Here is a 17,768-nt window from a genome sequence, read left to right as displayed (position 1 = left end):
TAGACTAAAAGTGTTACAGTCAAAGTTACTTATTCTTTCGAGCATGTGATGTCTAAGAGTGTTTACTTTAAAGATGAAAACAATTAATAAATATATATAATTAATAAACAACAAAGTATAACTTTGAATTTTTTTTCTTAAAGAAGGCCAGGCCTCATTCATGTTCAACGGTCGTTTCAGCGTGTTCAATGGTCGTTTCACGTGGGATAGTGGTCGTATGCTGTTGGTAAATGACGAGGTTTAGTATTCAGGATTAAAAACATGTATGCCATAATCAGTTAAATGAAGGAATTAAAAGGCGTGGAAGTAAATACAGTATTAATTATCCACGTAGCAGCAACTATCGTCTGCACGCATCTTTTTAATTGAATGGTCAAAGTAAAAATTGGCATTCTCATAAGTGGGGACAATGCAATGACTTCATGATTATTGTAACACATTGTAACACAAACTCAATCTCTAATATGTCATGCTTTGATAATGATCGGAGGGCAGAAGCCGCCGTGATTCTTCTATATATAAAGAGACTTCGACCTTCCCAATCAAAGCAAACCAGTACTCTGGATTAATCTTCGGTTTCCTTGACAATGGATCTCAATATGAGTGTTTGCATTGGAATCCTATTTTTTTCTGTGTTTCTCTCCCTTCTCACGAGGAAGAGCAAGGGGAGGTTGTCATCTTTGCCGGGGCCATCAGCGCTGCCCATCATAGGAAACCTCCACCAGATGGGAGCTCTTCCTCATCGCACTCTGGAGCGGATGGCTGAGAAACATGGGCCAATTATGTCTTTGAAGTTGGGTTCTCTTGATTTTGTGGTCGCCTCTTCTTCTGAGGTGACCAAACAGATTATGAAAACCCACGACTTGAATTTTTCAAACAGGGCGCCGTCGACAATGAGCAAATACTTGCTTTACAATGGGAGGGACATCTTAACTGCTGCCCACGGAGAATACTGGCGAGACATGAGAAAAGCAAGCGTAGTGGAGCTGCTGAGTTCAAAGAAAATCGATTCATTCGGGAAGGTGATGGAGGAAGAGGCGGTGGCGATGGTGAGATGGATGTGGGAGAAGAGCGAGGAGGGGAGAGTGGGAGTAAATGTGAGCGAGAGCGTTGCATCTTACGTGTCCAACACGACATGGCGGATGTTGACGGGCAGCACAAATAGCAATCTCCAATCCGGCGGTATGACGTTTGGGGAACTGGTAACGGAGGTTACTTATCTGATGGGACCTGTGAATATTGGCGAGTTCTTTCCTTTTCTTGAGTGGCTGGACTTGCATGGGCTGAGGCAACGTATGAAGAATGCCCACCAGCGCTTGGATGCAGTTTTTAGCAAAATATTAGATGACCGTGCGGAGCGCAAGAGGAGGAGCGGCGCAGAGGAGAGTGAGAGGCAGAAAGACTTGGTTGACGCGCTTGTCGACATGGAAATCACAGCAGAAGATAAGAGAGCAATCATTTTTGTAAGTTCAACTTTTCAGTTTTGCTAAAGGTAAATAGATTAGTGTGGACGGTTTAAGCATCACACTAAGGCTAAATTTATAGGTTCAAAGCATTGAATAGGTAAAGTAGATTTTTATTTTTTTCCAAGCTTAATTTCTTTCTTAGCGTGTGATGTTTAAGGGTGGTCGTGTTAGTGTACTTGAACTAGATGATTGAATTGGAAAATGCATATACATATTTTGCATTGCATAATTCTGATTATATCTATTGATGTATAAAGTTTAAAGTTACTCTTCAACAAATCTTTAGAATGTTTGAGGTCGTTCTTTGCCGTCAATCATTAGAAAGAGGAACATATATTGATTATTTCAAATATTTTAAAACTTGTGTGACCTCATTTATTTTGATTACTGTGCCACATTTGTTTTAATATATGCATTCATTTATATGACTGATTTTGCAGATAATGTTTATTGGTGCAATAGATACATCAACAACTCTACTTGAATGGGCAATAAGTGAATTATTGAGAAATCCAAGCATGATGAAGAAATTACAAGAAGAAATTAATTCTATTGTAAAGGATGATGAGAAACTAACATATTCTCATATTTCAAGAATGCAATACTTGCATTGTGTTGTGAAAGAAACGTTAAGATTATACCCACCAGCTCCCTTGGTTGTGCCACGTGAATCTACAGAAGCTTGTATTGTGAATGGACCTGATCGTGACTACTACATACCAGCAAAAACAAGGCTTATAATGAATGCTTGGGCCATAGGAAGAGATCCAAGGGTATGGGAAGAACCTTTGGAGTTTAGACCTGAGAGATTTATGGATAAAAGTCTCAATACAATGAAAGATTTAGAATTAAACATGATTCCTTTTGGTGGGGGAAGGAGAGGTTGTCCTGGGTCTTCCATGGGAACTGCAATTGTTCATGTTGCACTAGGACATATCTTTTACTACTTTGATTGGAGAAGTGAAGGTGATATAGATATGAATGAAACTTATGGAACAGCAATTCCTAGAAAAGAACATCTATTTGGCATTCCAAGTTGGAGGTTAGCACCATTATCCACAAAAATATAGTTAGTATTAATAATATAGTCCATTTTCCTTCACATCATATAAAATCGTATATTTAGTAAATAATTACCCATCTTATTAAAATGTGAAATGTTGTAGTGGATTACAACATGTTACATTTAAAGTATGTTGTAGTTGAAAGGCTCCAAGGGTGGTTTACTTTCCATATCTTTGGTTTTTCCTTTAGTAGTTAATAAAAGATTCCAGTTCCTCTTAGAAAATCTATTGACTCTTTTGAATTTCTATTCAACAGTTGTTCTTTGTCTCGATGTTATCTTTTAGTAGTGTTCTTGTAATGTCCCAACAGAAATATACTTGTATAAGATTTTTGGTACCTTAGAAACCGTCTTATCTTTAATCAAGATCAAACCATGAATTAAACTACTTGAAACAAAGGAGTACATCATTATTCCTATTTTATTAATATTCTATAGTTTAAATATGTAATAAATTATTTCTTCTATATTATGTCTGCATGACATAAAAATATCTAATTGTTTTTTACGAGTTATGATTCAACACATAATAGAATTTTCTTTATAACTTGTTTTTAAGTTATATTTATTTATTTATCACTTTGTAAAGAACTTATATATCTTAATACCATTTATTAAGCTCAAAAGTTATAGGATACCAGTATCTATCGAAGAACATTTATCAAATTACTTGGTTGACATGCTTATCAACATAAAAATTGTACCAAAATATAGAAAGACAATAAGTTTCCTAAGTTAACTTTAATTTTGGTAAAGGTAAATAGGTTTGCTTGATTAACATATATTCATTCATAAAATGCATATGCACTTGTATTATACATTGTATACTTTTTATTATATGCATTAATTAATACAATCTAAATTTATGCTATAACGATTCAATAATTTAATACTTGTACTATTTTGTCAAATATACATTATAATAATATTGACTAGCTCCCTTTCTCACATTTATTAATATTTGAAGCTTGTAAATTATTTTTACAATTGTATTATAACTCAAATATGGTCATTTGTGTCGTATAATATAGTTCATGGTTGAAATTCAAAGTTTATAAATGTATTTGCTCCACCTTTTTATTTTTATACTTATGAGTTTTTGAAGTATTAGATAGTAGCCAAAAAGATGGGCGGCTGACTCCAAAGTACAAAAAGGGTAAAGAATCAATCTAAGGTTACCTCCCAGTCATCTACTCTATGCCAACTTTAAACTTTAAAAAACTAGATATAAGCATAGCATAATTACTAGTACTATCAATCCTTAAACTAATATGCAGAAAAGATTGTAAAATAGACCAAAAAAACCAAAAGAAAAATTGTTGCAATTTGTCCCTTTAATCATCCAAAGCATAAAAAATAAGACCGTGTGGGGTAGCGAACTCATAGTTATGATCATAAAAATAAAAATATTAAACACCAAAACCATGGATATCTTCCCTCTTTCTACCCATGCTTGTCCTCCTTCTCTTCTTTAGGCACATCCTTGTCCACATCCTCCTCTCCACCTTACCTAGTTTGTCCAAGATGGTCTTTAGCCAATCCTCTACCAGATACACATAGATGGATCAGGTTGTCTTGGTAGACTTCCCCAAGTCCTTCTCCTCTTTAATCACTTGCAAGAAGTAGAGGATTATGGCTACAAATTGCATGACCTTGGTGGAAGACTCAATCAATGTTTCAAATCTTACACAGATACCAATTTGATTGTTAGCTAGGTCCCTCACAGGCTGCTCGAGCCTTTCTAGTCTCACCTTACTATGGCTATGCTTACTATTCTTCCCAACATATTTGGTGGTTTTCTTCCTTGGGGATGTGATATCTTCTCCCTTGCCTCTAGCTAGGGTAGCCTCTAGAGTATCAAGGATATGGGAAGGGCTCAAAGGGCTAGGGGCAGGCCTAGTGTCCTCAGGCAATCTCTTCTTTCTTGCAGGTTTGACATCACTTTTTTAAGACTTAGAGGTGGAATCATGTTTCTGGGGGGCAGGGGGCATAAATTTATCCAACTATGGACATTTATTGTTTCTCCTAGCACTCTATGTACCCTTCCTAGTATCTGAATCTGACTCTATGAGGCTAATTTTAACCTCGAGGTCAATTTTGACCTTTAGGCTAGGGTTTTATTGAATTTCTTTTGGCAAGGGCTAGGGCCAAGGTCCAAGCAGACTTGGGGTGTGATAGAGGCAAGAGGGCTAACCAAGAGAAATGGGTTTTGGGATAGATGTTGGATAAATAGTTTGTTCATAAGTCCCTAATGGATAAAGTAGAAATTTTTACTGTCATGAGCCCAAATTTATGGATATATGAATATTTGAATAACATATTAATTAATAATAATATAATCTATTATAATAGGGATATATTTGACAATATAAACATAAAACAATATATAAGATTATAGCATAATTATAATATAAAATATTATATTATAATTATAATATTAATAATGATATTAAAATAATATTTTTATAAAGTCGTACTACATTCTAATTATATAATAATATCATATCATGTTATAATAATAATAATCCAATATAATATAGCAACGTACTATATTAATAAAGTACTATAATCTAATAATATAGTTGATATATTATTAAATTAATATATATTATAATATAAATATTTTGTGATATTATTATAAATAAATAATTATATTATTATATTATTATATTATTATTATTATATTGAGAAGTGACAAACCAAATAAATATTATGGATGAAAGTATCAACCAATATTGTTGATGGATAATAATAATGACATTGAGCATCGAATATTGAAAGAATCCTAACTAATAAGAATACTGACGAATACTATATAATAACGATGATAACTCAATATTTGATAATATAAAAGGTAATATAAAAATATAAGTCAATATTGAAATTCATCTAGTTTACACCAATACTTGATTTTATATATAAATAAATCATGAAACATTAATTGATCATTATACAATAAATAAATGGTAATTGATAAATTAAGAATATTTAATATATAGAGCTGCTAGACTAAAAGGTCGTGACTTTTGGCCAGCAACTCATAGATTTCCCTTGCTCATATATAAGAGTAACAGCGGGGAAGAAGATCAGGGCATGCAGGAGATACAATTAGCAATGATAAAGATGGACTGCATTTAATATAGTTGGGTACTGATAATGAAAGGAAAATAAAGAGACTTACCTATTGATCGAACGTGTTTTCTTCCGATTCTTTGACTGTTACCTGATAAGTATTGGAAGAGAATGAAATAAAGAGCATTATAATTTACACATGGATTTATGAAGATAGGAAAGTCACTTACGGAGATAAAAGTATATTTAGATATCCTATGAGCAAATAGCAGAGCCACCATAATAATATTAGAACAAAGAAAATATAATTAGCAAACATGATCTGTATAAGGAATTGAGGTTAGTGGTGAACATATAAGCTGTCCAAGATGGAGACATTCATCGCTCAAAGAGGATAGATGTTGTATGCTATAGAGAACTCTAGGGGACCACTAACGACCATCATCGTATAAAAAGAAGAAGACAACGATACAATATCACAGCGATAGGAAATCCAGCAGAGTCTATGGAGAGTTTGCAACATCTTCACATCATCCCTCATGCAAGGCAATACGTGAGCATGAAGGAGAGAACAACCATAATAAATCAGAAAATATCCATACAGAAAATTAATCATCAATTATTTCTAACTGCACATTTATCCTTATTGGATTGCTCAATGGATTGAGAACTTGTCTCTGACAAATCAGGTTACATATAATCTAAATATCAGAGAGAGCAATAACATCACTATAAGTGACTTGCATACTTATAGAGATGAATCCAAACATTAAGTTAAAAAGAAGAATAACAAAAACATAAAAATGAATAACCAAATAGGGTCATCACAAGTGGTATCAGAGCACCGATTCTGCCATCTTGTGAAGAAGATTTGACGACATGACATTAGAAATCCATGGAAAGGAAAACATTGAAGTGGCAATATTAAAATCAGGAGCAGTTTGAAAGAAAAACACACCAGACAGACAATGTGGACGAACATCAGTGCACAAGAGGGAAGTATAGATGCAGACCATCTGAAGAATCGACCCATTGTATTTTTTATACCAACTCAACAAAAGGGTGGATATTGCATCTACAACAAAGAGTAAAGGATACTTGACGAAGAAGGAGATGCTACAAGTCATTGCAGAAGATATAGAAATTCACGAGTAATCAAAAATTAAGGAAGGCAATATACAATAAAGTAAGGGCATAGAAGGGGCATTACACATGATTATTGCTTATTAGAAAACGAGCTCAAAGGTAATGGTCAACTGGTTAGCCTTCCTCATCGCGGATGTACATTGTACTCATGGATATCATCACTGCAAAAGAAATCGTGCCTTGGTATGTGTTGTGAACTGTGAGGAAACCTTGATTATCTCATCTTCGGCTTTCGACTTGAAGGTTCTTTGTTGTTATATCCTAAAATACCGAGGGAAAGATGTGCCGCCACAAGGAATGTAACCAAATGGTCTACAATCGGGCTTGATGCATTATAACAAACAATGAGTGAATGTCTCCATGTATCAGCTTTGGACCTAAAAGGCATCAGACACTTCCTATCTGTCATCCATGCCTCACGGGTCTCCCATTCTGCATTGGCTATCGCCACCAGGAGTATGACGATTGATGATGTTATCCCATGCCCCGAACCCATTGAGGGATGTCATCGGTTATCTTATAGATATTGGTTGGGAGTTGACCATGAGCGAAGTGTTGGGGATTCTACTGTCTGAAAGTAGGGAATAAATACGTGATTTAAAAATATAGTCTTCGAACATGACATATTTAATAATCTTCTTATCGTTACCTTCTATATAAGCTCCAATAGTCGGATGACATAATAAGATCTACAAAGGTACTTATGAATTCAACAGTCATCATCAAGCAACTTATCTTCTTAAGTATAAGATTGTTACTGCTACCCATTGCATCCAATAGATTGAAGGAAAACATGTCTAGTCTTATACGGAGAACCATATTACTTCATGCGAGAAATTAGTTGTATTTTTGTACAAGGAGGCTGTAGGCGATCTAAACCCTCTCCATTTGTCACATCAGAAGTCTTATGTATGGAGGATGTTCAAAATTCTTAGTATGATCATTAGCAGTCAGTACCAATCTGATATTTACAAATAGATGATCGTTAATATTGAAGTCGTCAGCAGTACACATGATCACGAGAGACCAAGAAGGAAATCATTAAATGGGGAATGTAACAATAGAATCTAAACTTCGAGGAATGTAACAATAGAATCTAAACTTCTTGGAGAAAAAGAAATAAGAATGTTATAGACATGGACTATTAATAACATGGATAGAGAAGGAAATACTGGACTTAGAACAGGAACAGGGAAAATAAAATAATAACATCTGAAAGTGTAAAATTGAATCATGGTGCTGAACCTAACCTTTGGTAGAGCCTAGCTAACACCTCAAAGTAGAAAAACTTAAGTCGTTGAGACAAACATTGAAGGTGGGGCCGAATCCCAAATAAGGTAACTTTCAAATTATGTGACAAGGTATCACTTACTCCCCTTTGTTATTTATTTATATGTTGCAATCAATATTATGAGGTAAAATATACGTGATATTTGTAATTTCAAATATTAGATATATAGAGAGTTAATATTTGAATGATATCTTGTTCATAACTCATGGAAGCTAATATTGCCTCTCAAGAGGGAGAATACCTAATCTCAAGTATTAATATTATTATGAAATATGATTGTGAGAAATATAATTGCTAATATGATTGTCTCTCACAAGAATTCCAATATAATAACAAAGACTATGGATAAGTCCATCTACCAATCTAGCAATGGTACTATAATTATGTTACCCCTTAGTAAAGAAGCATTTGACAATATTAAGATTTTCCCAAAGTACACAATGTGCATCAAACTCTCAATGACCACTCGTGTTGTGTTGGAAATCACTAAAATTAGTAGATAATCATAGTTAGTTATTTGATAAGGAAATAAAATGTTGGAAAGAAATGTATCAAAGTATATATTTCAATTAGATTATTACATATGTTGGAATTATTTATTGTGACAAGTTATTTATTCTTGAGTATGATATAAATCTTTCTCTTATTTCTTGTTTTTTCTGTATGAGCACTTGCTTTGATCTTTTCTCTCGAGTATGTCTTGTAGAAAAGGAGATATTAATATCAGATTCAAAAGGAGTTTGACACTTCCAAGGTAAAGGAGCCTAAATTTCATTAGAGGCAAGCTCGTAAAGAAAGGGAAATACACAAAGGAAAATCATTAGTGCAAAAGTATTTCGGTACATCTCCATGATTGACCTATTCTCCCAAAGTGCTTAATTGACATAGAAGTGGGGAACTATTCAGCAAAGGTGGTTGCATCTATAAGGATCCTTAAGGTAGTTAAGAGTAAATAATGGATAAATATCCTTTAATCACCACTTCAACACATAAGGGTAATGAGGTAAGATATATATTTTTGTATGTATCGCTATGAAATAACTGATACTATCTTTATTATTACTGACACATTTGTTATTGTGAAGAATATTGAATAATCTATCAATGAATCTAGTTACAAAGAAATGAAATCAGAATATATGAAAAAATAAAATATAAATTGACAATATATATGTGAAAAATGAAATATAAATATGTTGATTTAAGGAAAACATAGTAATTAGAATACATTTCAATTATATTACAAAGAGTCTATCTCTCGTCCAAAATTATGTAATCTTAGATAGGGAGTTGGTTGAGGGAAAGGCGGAGTAATTTTGAGCACTTGTCAGATAAACTTGGAGCTTGTTTCACGTGCCCTCTGCACCATCATTCTACCATCAAGATGATCGTAACAAGGAGAGCGAAAGTTGTTTGTGTACTATACGAAGAAATCTTTCAAATCAACTAAGTAAATTAAATTTAATACTCATCTTCTCATCCACATTATGATATCCTAAGGTAGGGAGTTGGTGGAGGGAGAGGTGGAGTAATTTTGAGCACTTGTTGAATACGCTTGGAGCTTGTTTCATGCGCCCTCTGCGCCATAAATCTACCATCTTATGATGATCATAATAAGGAGAGAGAGAAAAATTCCTTCCAAAGGATTATGTAAATGAGGAAAAGGACTCATCTTTCTTTTAGAACTATTATATGCTAACAATTATTTGTGTTGTAGGTCCATGATCAAAAAGCATATTAGGGAAGTATATTTTATAAATCATTTCCTTTACTCTATTTCATTATGAAAATCAAATTATAAAGAATCAACAAAGAATGTATGATGTGTCTGCATCGTGTATGCTTTGTGCCTTCATTGCATCATCTGTCTTCATCGTGTATGCTTTGTGTTTTCATGCACTTATGTGTCTACTTTGTGCTTGCTTTGCGTCTTCTTGCATTAAGGTATACTTCATGTCTACTTTGTGACTTTATGCATTAGTAGTTTATACATTTTATATATCTATATTTCATAATCTTGTTAGCATAATCATTATTTTAATAATCCAAAGAAAAATGATCAAGGAATGGGCCATTGATCTTTAAGTTGAGTAGAAATTAGGAATTTCTTGAGGGCAAGCAATTTGTGAAAGGGCGGACTTGTCATGAGCCCAAATTTATGGATACATGAAAATTTGAATAACATATTAATTAATAATAATAATATTATAATCCATTATAATAGTGATATATTTGACAATATAAAAATAAAACAATATATAAGATTATAGCATAATTATAATATAAAATATTATATTATAATTATAATATTAATAATGATATTAAAATAATATTTTTATAAAGTCGTACTACATTCTAATTATATAATAATATCATATCATGTTATAATAATAATAATCCAATATAATATAGCAACGTACTATATTAATAAAGTACTATAATCTAATAATATAGTTGATATATTATTAAATTAATATATATTATAATATAAATATTTTGTGATATTATTATAAATAAATAATTATATTATTATATTATTATTATATAATTATTATATTGAGAAGTGACAAACCAAATTAATATTATGGATGAAAGTATCAACCAATATTGTTAATGGATAATAATAATGACATTGAGCATCGAATATTGAAAGAATCCTAACTAATAAGAATACTGATGAATACTATATAATAACGATGATAACTTAATATTTGATAATATAAAAGGTAATATAAAAATATAAGTCAATATTGAAATTCATCTAGTTTACACCAATACTTGATTTTATATATAAATAAATCATGAAACATATAATTGATCATTATACAATAAATAAATGGTAATTGATAAATTAAGAATATTTAATATATAGAGCTGCTAGACTAAAAGGTCATGACTTTTGGCCAGCAACTCATAGATTTCCCTTGCTCATATATAAGAGTAACAAAGAGGAAGAAGATTAGGGCATGCAGGAGACACAATTAGCAATGATAAAGATGGACTGCATTTAATATAGTTGGGTACTGATAATGAAAGGAAAATAAAGAGACTTACCTATTGATCGAACGTGTTTTCTTCTGATTCTTTGACTGTTACCTGATAAGTATTACCTGGAGTAGCATTGGAAGAGAATGAAATAAAGAGCATTATAATTTACACATGGATTTATGAAGATAGGAAAGTCACTTACGGAGACAAAAGTATATTTAGATATCCTATGAGCAAATAGTAGAGCCACCATAATAATATTAGAACAAAGAAAATATAATTAGCAAACATGATCTGTATAAGGAATTAAGGTCAGTGGTGAACATATAAGCTTTCCAAGATGGAGACATTCATTGCTCAAAGAGGATAGATGTTATATACTATAGAGAACTTTAGGGGACCACTAACAACCATCATCGTATAAAAAGAAGAAGACAATGATACAATATCACAGCGATAGGAAATCCAACAGAGTCTATGGAGAGTTTGTAACATCTTCACATCATCCCTCATGCAAGGAAATATGTGAGGATGAAGGAGAGAACAACCATAATAAATCAGAAAATATCCATATAGAAAATTAATCATCAATTATTTCTAACTACACATTTATCCTTATTGGATTGCTCAATGGATTGAGAACTTGTCTCTGACAAATCAGGTTACATATAATCTAAATATCAAAGAGAGCAATAACATCACTATAAGTGACTTGCATACTTATAGAGATGAATCCAAACATTAAGTTAAAAAGAAGAATAACAAAAACATAAAAATGAATGACCAAATAGGGTCATCACATTTACCCTTCTCATGTTTCCTCCTGGCTTTACAAATATAATCCTCCAATGAATGCAATAATAGAAACAAGAAGGAAATGTGATCAAGATTCTTGAAGTGATTCAAAAGAGGGAAGTGGTAATAATAGATTACTTGAAAATGGTCATCTAGAGTGATATGCCACACAATTACATAGCAGATGACATCCCAAGGCTTAGGAAGGGCTTCTTGAGAAAACCCTTTGTGCTTTCACATCGATTCTTCCTTGAGTTTTAAAACTTTCCACAAACTAGCTTCCTCATTAACCTTGGCCTACCTCTACCAACTTTTGCCTTCTATAGAAAATTTTCCAACCCTTGCAGTGGTTTCCACCAAGATTTCAAATCCCATTACATTAGTAGTCATCTTTCTATCCTTCAAAGTTTGGGAGAACTACATTGAGACATTTACATCATGCTTCACCATATCCTTCATAAATGGTGAGAGGTCACCCTCCTACAAGTAAACCATCATTGCCTCACTGCTATGGATACATTACTCCACACCTATTAGCTTAATTAGATCACTAGTGTCCATGCTTTCTCCTAGCTCAACTACCAATTCTTCAAACGACATATACTTGTTGCAAGTTTTGGATTTTCCAAATATAAAATGTAAAGCCTCAATGATTAAAATGAAAAGGTAATGCATAAACATAATTATTTAGCAAGGTCTCCCAAAAAACAAAAAAATCCACCCTTCACGGCATGTGTTAGTGATTTATTTCCATTCGTAAATGAACCTTGCTAGCTATAGTTTGTGCAAGGATTCAACAACTTTTCACTTTGATCATTAGTAGGTCACTCTCTATATCTAGCTAAATCCATTGTCAGCATCCTTTTTGGTAGTAATCAATACTCATGGTAATCTCATCATACAATCTTTCAAAACAATCAATTTATGAAGTGCCTTTTTCTTATGCCCGTGTAGAAAAAAGAAATATGACTAGCTTCTTCACAAATATGACCGGCTTCTTCACAAGAAAAGCATATTAGAGGAATTTTACCTTTGCACTTTGCTCTACCTTTGGAATATTTATTTGTAGGTAGGGTGACAAAAATTTCAAGATCACTATCAAAAATTTCCGTAGTTTATTCTTCACTTCCTGATTGATTGGCCTTTGATTTCTTGCTCTTTTCCTTAAGTGAGAGCTTGGCTTCAAATGGAGACTCAACATTTTGGGAAATTGGAACATAGTTATCATAGTTGTCTAATTCAAAAGTTGTTAGTCTTCCAACTAGAGCATCCAAGGTTATTTTGTTTTTTAGATCACATCTCATTTCTTGAATAGTAGACACTCTGATTTCATAAATAGGGAGAAGAGTTCTAAGTACCTTTCTTACAATACTTGTGTCCTCAATGTCTCCTCTAGATGCTTTGATTGCACTTTCACTCGCCTTGATTCTTTCCACATATTTTGCAATATTCTCATTTTCTATCATTTTCATTTCATCAAATTTTCCTTGAAGACTTTTTCCTTTGGCTCTTCTTACATTGTCATCTCCTCCATAGGTATCTTTCAGTTTGATCCACATTTCATGAGCAGTTTTACAGTCTTTTACCTCATCAAATTTAGCATAACTGAGAGCAGATGCAAGATTAATCATCATAATGTTATGATTCTTCTTTTAAGAAATACCTTTAATTCATAATGTTCCAATGGAAGTTTTATATTCAATATCAAAATATTTACAATCTGAATCACTAATAGTAGCTAGATGTAATCTCATAAGTCCTTTCCATGCTGCAAAATTGTCTCTGCTCAGCTCGAGAATCTCTCTTTTGTAAGACATCCTAATATTTAGCTTAGATCCTTGAAACCTTCTCTGTGAGCACCAAATGTTCTAATACCAATTGCTAGAAATATAAGAGGAGTAACTGAGAGGGGAGGGGTGAATCAGATACTACAAAAAAAGAAAATTCCTAATCTATTAGGAGCCAACCCTTATTAAAGGTTGTTTGACCGTTTTAGAGGATTTAATCACCTTGATAGGAGTGGCCTTGTTAGAGGTCTTTAAAAAATTCAACAGAATTGCCACCTTGTTAGAGGATTTACAAATAGTTGCTAAGTCAACTCTGTTAAGAGATTTAGATCACTGCTACAATGGTTAGAGAGCAACAATGAAATAACCCAATTTAGATGTAATTGACTTGATAGTTATAGATCTCTATTTTGGATTATACATGATCCTTCCTAATTGAACGTATCATTTTAGCTTCTCAAACACATCCTTCTTATCTCTTGATTCGCTTCCTTAGAGCAATTCTCAAATCTTCAATATTGTCCTTCTTCACACTCACTATCCCACAACTTGACCTTATATCTTTTCTATTGTAAACTTCACTAGAATAGAACTTAGAATAATTAATGTTCATCATCTTAGTTGGCTAGAATCAATAGATAAATCAATTAAGCTTAATATGCCAAAATAGGAAAATCCTTCATTAGCCAACCCAGCTCGATAGACACTAACTCAAAAATGATTTCCCTGTGTTACCAATAGAAGTTTGGTTAACACTAAAAATTGAAAAATTCTTTTAGTAATTGAGTGAGCTTGGTTAGCACTAGTTCAATCTAATATTTCCTTCATTAACCAAGAGAGCTTAGTTAACACTCATCTTCTACAAACTTTCCTTCGAGGCCTGAGTGAACTCGATAGACACTATTTTCTGAACTAGGCAAACATAGGAAAACTTCATAGACATAGAAAGTTGTCTTCACTACCTTAGTGATCTAGGCATTTACTAAGTGATAATGATATGACATTTTTGTAACATCAAAGATAACACACAATTAATCAATTGTATCCAACAGAACAAACTAGGATGAGTTTTATAAACTTGGAAAAAGTCTATCATCCTAAGGACCTCAAAGGTTTGAATATAAGAAGGTTTGGACATATAAATAAAGCCATATTGTCCAAAGTTTGCTAGAGGTTACTAAATTAAGTGGGGAATTGGTAATATTGTGATGGCTAGGTACCTTGGAGGAGATTTGTTTCATCATGCCCTATGCACCCAAGCTCTTCTCCAGGGTTCTAAATTTTTGAATAACTTGGTGCACATAAAAAAAATTATGAAGATGGGATGCCATTGGATTGTTGGGAATGGTGGCACCATCAATTTTTGGGAAGATCAATGGCTCCAAGATTACCCACTCAAGTGCACTGAATTGCTCCTGTTGCATGAGACATATACAAAAGCTTATAGATCCAGGACCTAATACGATATTACCCTAGATCACTCATGGATTGAGATCTAGCACCATGCTCTTATGGGGTTGGGTCTTGTTCTAGAATTTCAAAACCTACTTAATAATTATAGGAGTACCCTCATCTCAATTGAGGATTCCATGGTCTAGAAGCTTACTCCCTTGGGGGACGTCATAGTGAAGTTAACATAGATTTTTTGCCTTTGGGGGGGGAGGCACAAGGATATTTGAGAAAGGTCTTGTACTAATGGAACCTTCCAAAGATTAAAAAAATTTGGTGCATAGCTTTGCATGGTTCTATCCTTGCAGGTGGCAATTTCCAAAGAAGAGGATGTCATCTTGCAAAATATTGATTCCTTTGTCTTTAGGATGAAAAATATATATCACACCTTCTTCTTCACTACCATTTTTCCTTGGAGGTCTTAAGGGAGGTATTTTCTTGATGGGGAATCTAGTGGTGTACAAATGAAGATCTACAACATTTTGTTCACTAGAATGGCCCATCTTCCCACCAATATCTAAATAACTTATGGTCAGTAATTATAACTTGTGTTTCATGGCAAATCTGGAAGGAATGAAATAATAGAATATTTAGGGATAAGTTTTTACCCCACTCATACCTCACTTCACCGTTGGCATCATGTAATTATGGATAGAATGGGACATTTCAAATGTGTCAGGGAAAGAGATTTTATGGGATTGAAAAAACCTTATAGCCTTATGATGCCTTTCTACTACCGCTACTTTCACATCTTTACCATATTCTATTTAACTTTTGAAAATTATCTTACCTACAACTCAATAATCTCAAAAAATTTAGAGTATTTGGTGGAAAAATCTAAAGCATTGGTTGTTGACTTTGTTGGCAATATGGGAACCATCGATCATATTGAACCCATGGAATTGGAGGAGTACATTTGCAAGAGTGGCAAGGACTATTTATCTATGGGATGGCAGCCTATTACCCTTTATGGAAGGGATGATAAAACATGAGGAAAATATCTTTGTGCAGTACATTAATTCATGAAATGATAGAAGGGTGGTTGTCAATCGGATGAGTTTTTATATCACTAAGGATCTTATTGCTAGGGTTAGTAGGTTCCCCATAGGTGGAAACTACTGGCACAAACAAGCTTGAATGAATGATGAAACCACCCTACAAAAATTCTTAAAGGACACCTTTGGAAGCCCTGATACATCATGTTATATGCTATTATGAGATATATAACTCTGGAGGACTAGTTTTAGGTACTCTATTTTTACCATTTTCCTATACTCGACCATTTCAAAAATTTGGATCAAATCACTTTCCCATTCCTTTTTCTAAATTCTTTGAAAGATAGTATTTTCAAGGCTAGGAGAAAGAAGGAGGAGGGAAAGCTATTTTACCTCATCCACCAGGGCTTAATGAACACATTGTATACTCATCACCTTTCCCAAAATCCACACTCCTAGTTAACCCTCTAGCTACTTCTACCCCCGAGCTTCACTTGACCTTGGAACCTGGGCCTAGCCATTAAAAAATCAAGAAAACCCTCGATCTTGAGGTCAAAACTAGTCTCATAGACTCCAACATGGATACTAGGAAGAGAAAATAGAGTGCTCAAAGATCCATCAAATGCCTCCAAATGGAAAAGTTCAATTCCCCTCCCAAATAGGTCCTTAGCTCAGAGTCTACCGAAAGTGGGATTAAACCCTCTAAGAGGAAGAAACCCCACCAAGATATTCTCAAGAAGTTTGGGTCCAACTCTCCCAGCCCCTTCCAGATTTCTAATACCCTAGAGGCTAACCCTGCCTAGGCTAGAAGCATTGGTGAGGACATTACTTCCATTAGGAACACCCCTAAAGGGGTTGGGGGGAGGAAAGCATAGCCACAACCTGAGTTAATGTAAGGCTTTCAATTTGACGGGCTTGAATAGTCAATGAAGGATTTGGTAGATAATCAAACTGGCATCTATCAAAGTTTTAAAACTTTGGATGAGTTCTCCACTAAAGTGATGTATTCTATGGCTACCACCCTAGATTTTCCTCAGATGAACAAGGATGTGAAGGACATTGGAAAGGAAAGTGAGACTTCCTGCACTATATATAGCTTCTTGGTGGAGGATTGGATGAAGAACCTCCTAGACAAACCTTTCAAGGAGGAGGGGGTGATAGGGGATCAAGATGGACTTGAAGCGATGGATGTAAAGGGGCTAGATAAGAAGGAGGCCAATAAGCCTAGTTGGCTATTTTTCTTTTTCCTTAAATATTATCATGTAATTTGAACTTGATGCCCTATGGGGATTTTTTTTATTTGAAAAAGTTTAATGGTTGGACTGATAGTAGTAGTATGGTGTTTTACTACAAGAATACTTTTCCTATTTATATGCTTCATCTCAAAAGTACTAATGTTTTTAGGGATGCTTTGGATTAGGTTAGGTTTTTGAAGTATAAAATTGGTAATTATTAGATGATAGGAAGGTAACCTCTAGCTAATCTTTCATCCTTTTTGTAGTCTAGTGTCAACCCCTCGACTCTTTTGGCTGCTATCTATATACTTCAAAAACTTAATCATTTTAAACATAAAAAATAAAACTTTCCAAGTTGTGAAGAAAAGTTGGGAAGAAGGGAAAAGAAAAATCAAAATAAAAGAATCATTTACATTTTTTTCTACCAAATAGGAATACGCAAGGGCCACCACCTTTTAAAAATTGGTAAAAATTTACCTTT

General features: G+C 33.6%; 1 protein-coding gene across 1 annotated transcript; it reads left to right on the top strand.

Annotated features, from left to right (window-relative positions):
* Positions 1–538: 538 nt before the first annotated feature.
* Positions 539–2,754, top strand: LOC149537017 (cytochrome P450 750A1-like). Its single transcript, XM_089806870.1, has 2 exons — positions 539–1,463; positions 1,907–2,754. Exons 1-2 carry the CDS (start codon positions 588–590, stop codon positions 2,534–2,536), a joined length of 1,506 nt encoding a protein of 501 aa, XP_089662996.1. The 5' UTR covers positions 539–587; the 3' UTR covers positions 2,537–2,754.
* The last annotated feature ends 15,014 nt before the right edge of the window (positions 2,755–17,768 follow it).

This window comes from Cupressus sempervirens, chromosome 10 (assembly GCF_028749045.1).
Source record: "Cupressus sempervirens isolate cs-2001-9-10 chromosome 10, ASM2874904v1, whole genome shotgun sequence".
Taxonomy (NCBI): domain Eukaryota; kingdom Viridiplantae; phylum Streptophyta; class Pinopsida; order Cupressales; family Cupressaceae; genus Cupressus; species Cupressus sempervirens.
The sequence above is the reverse complement of the archived record's forward strand: the minus strand, read 5'-3'. Positions and strand labels throughout refer to the sequence as shown.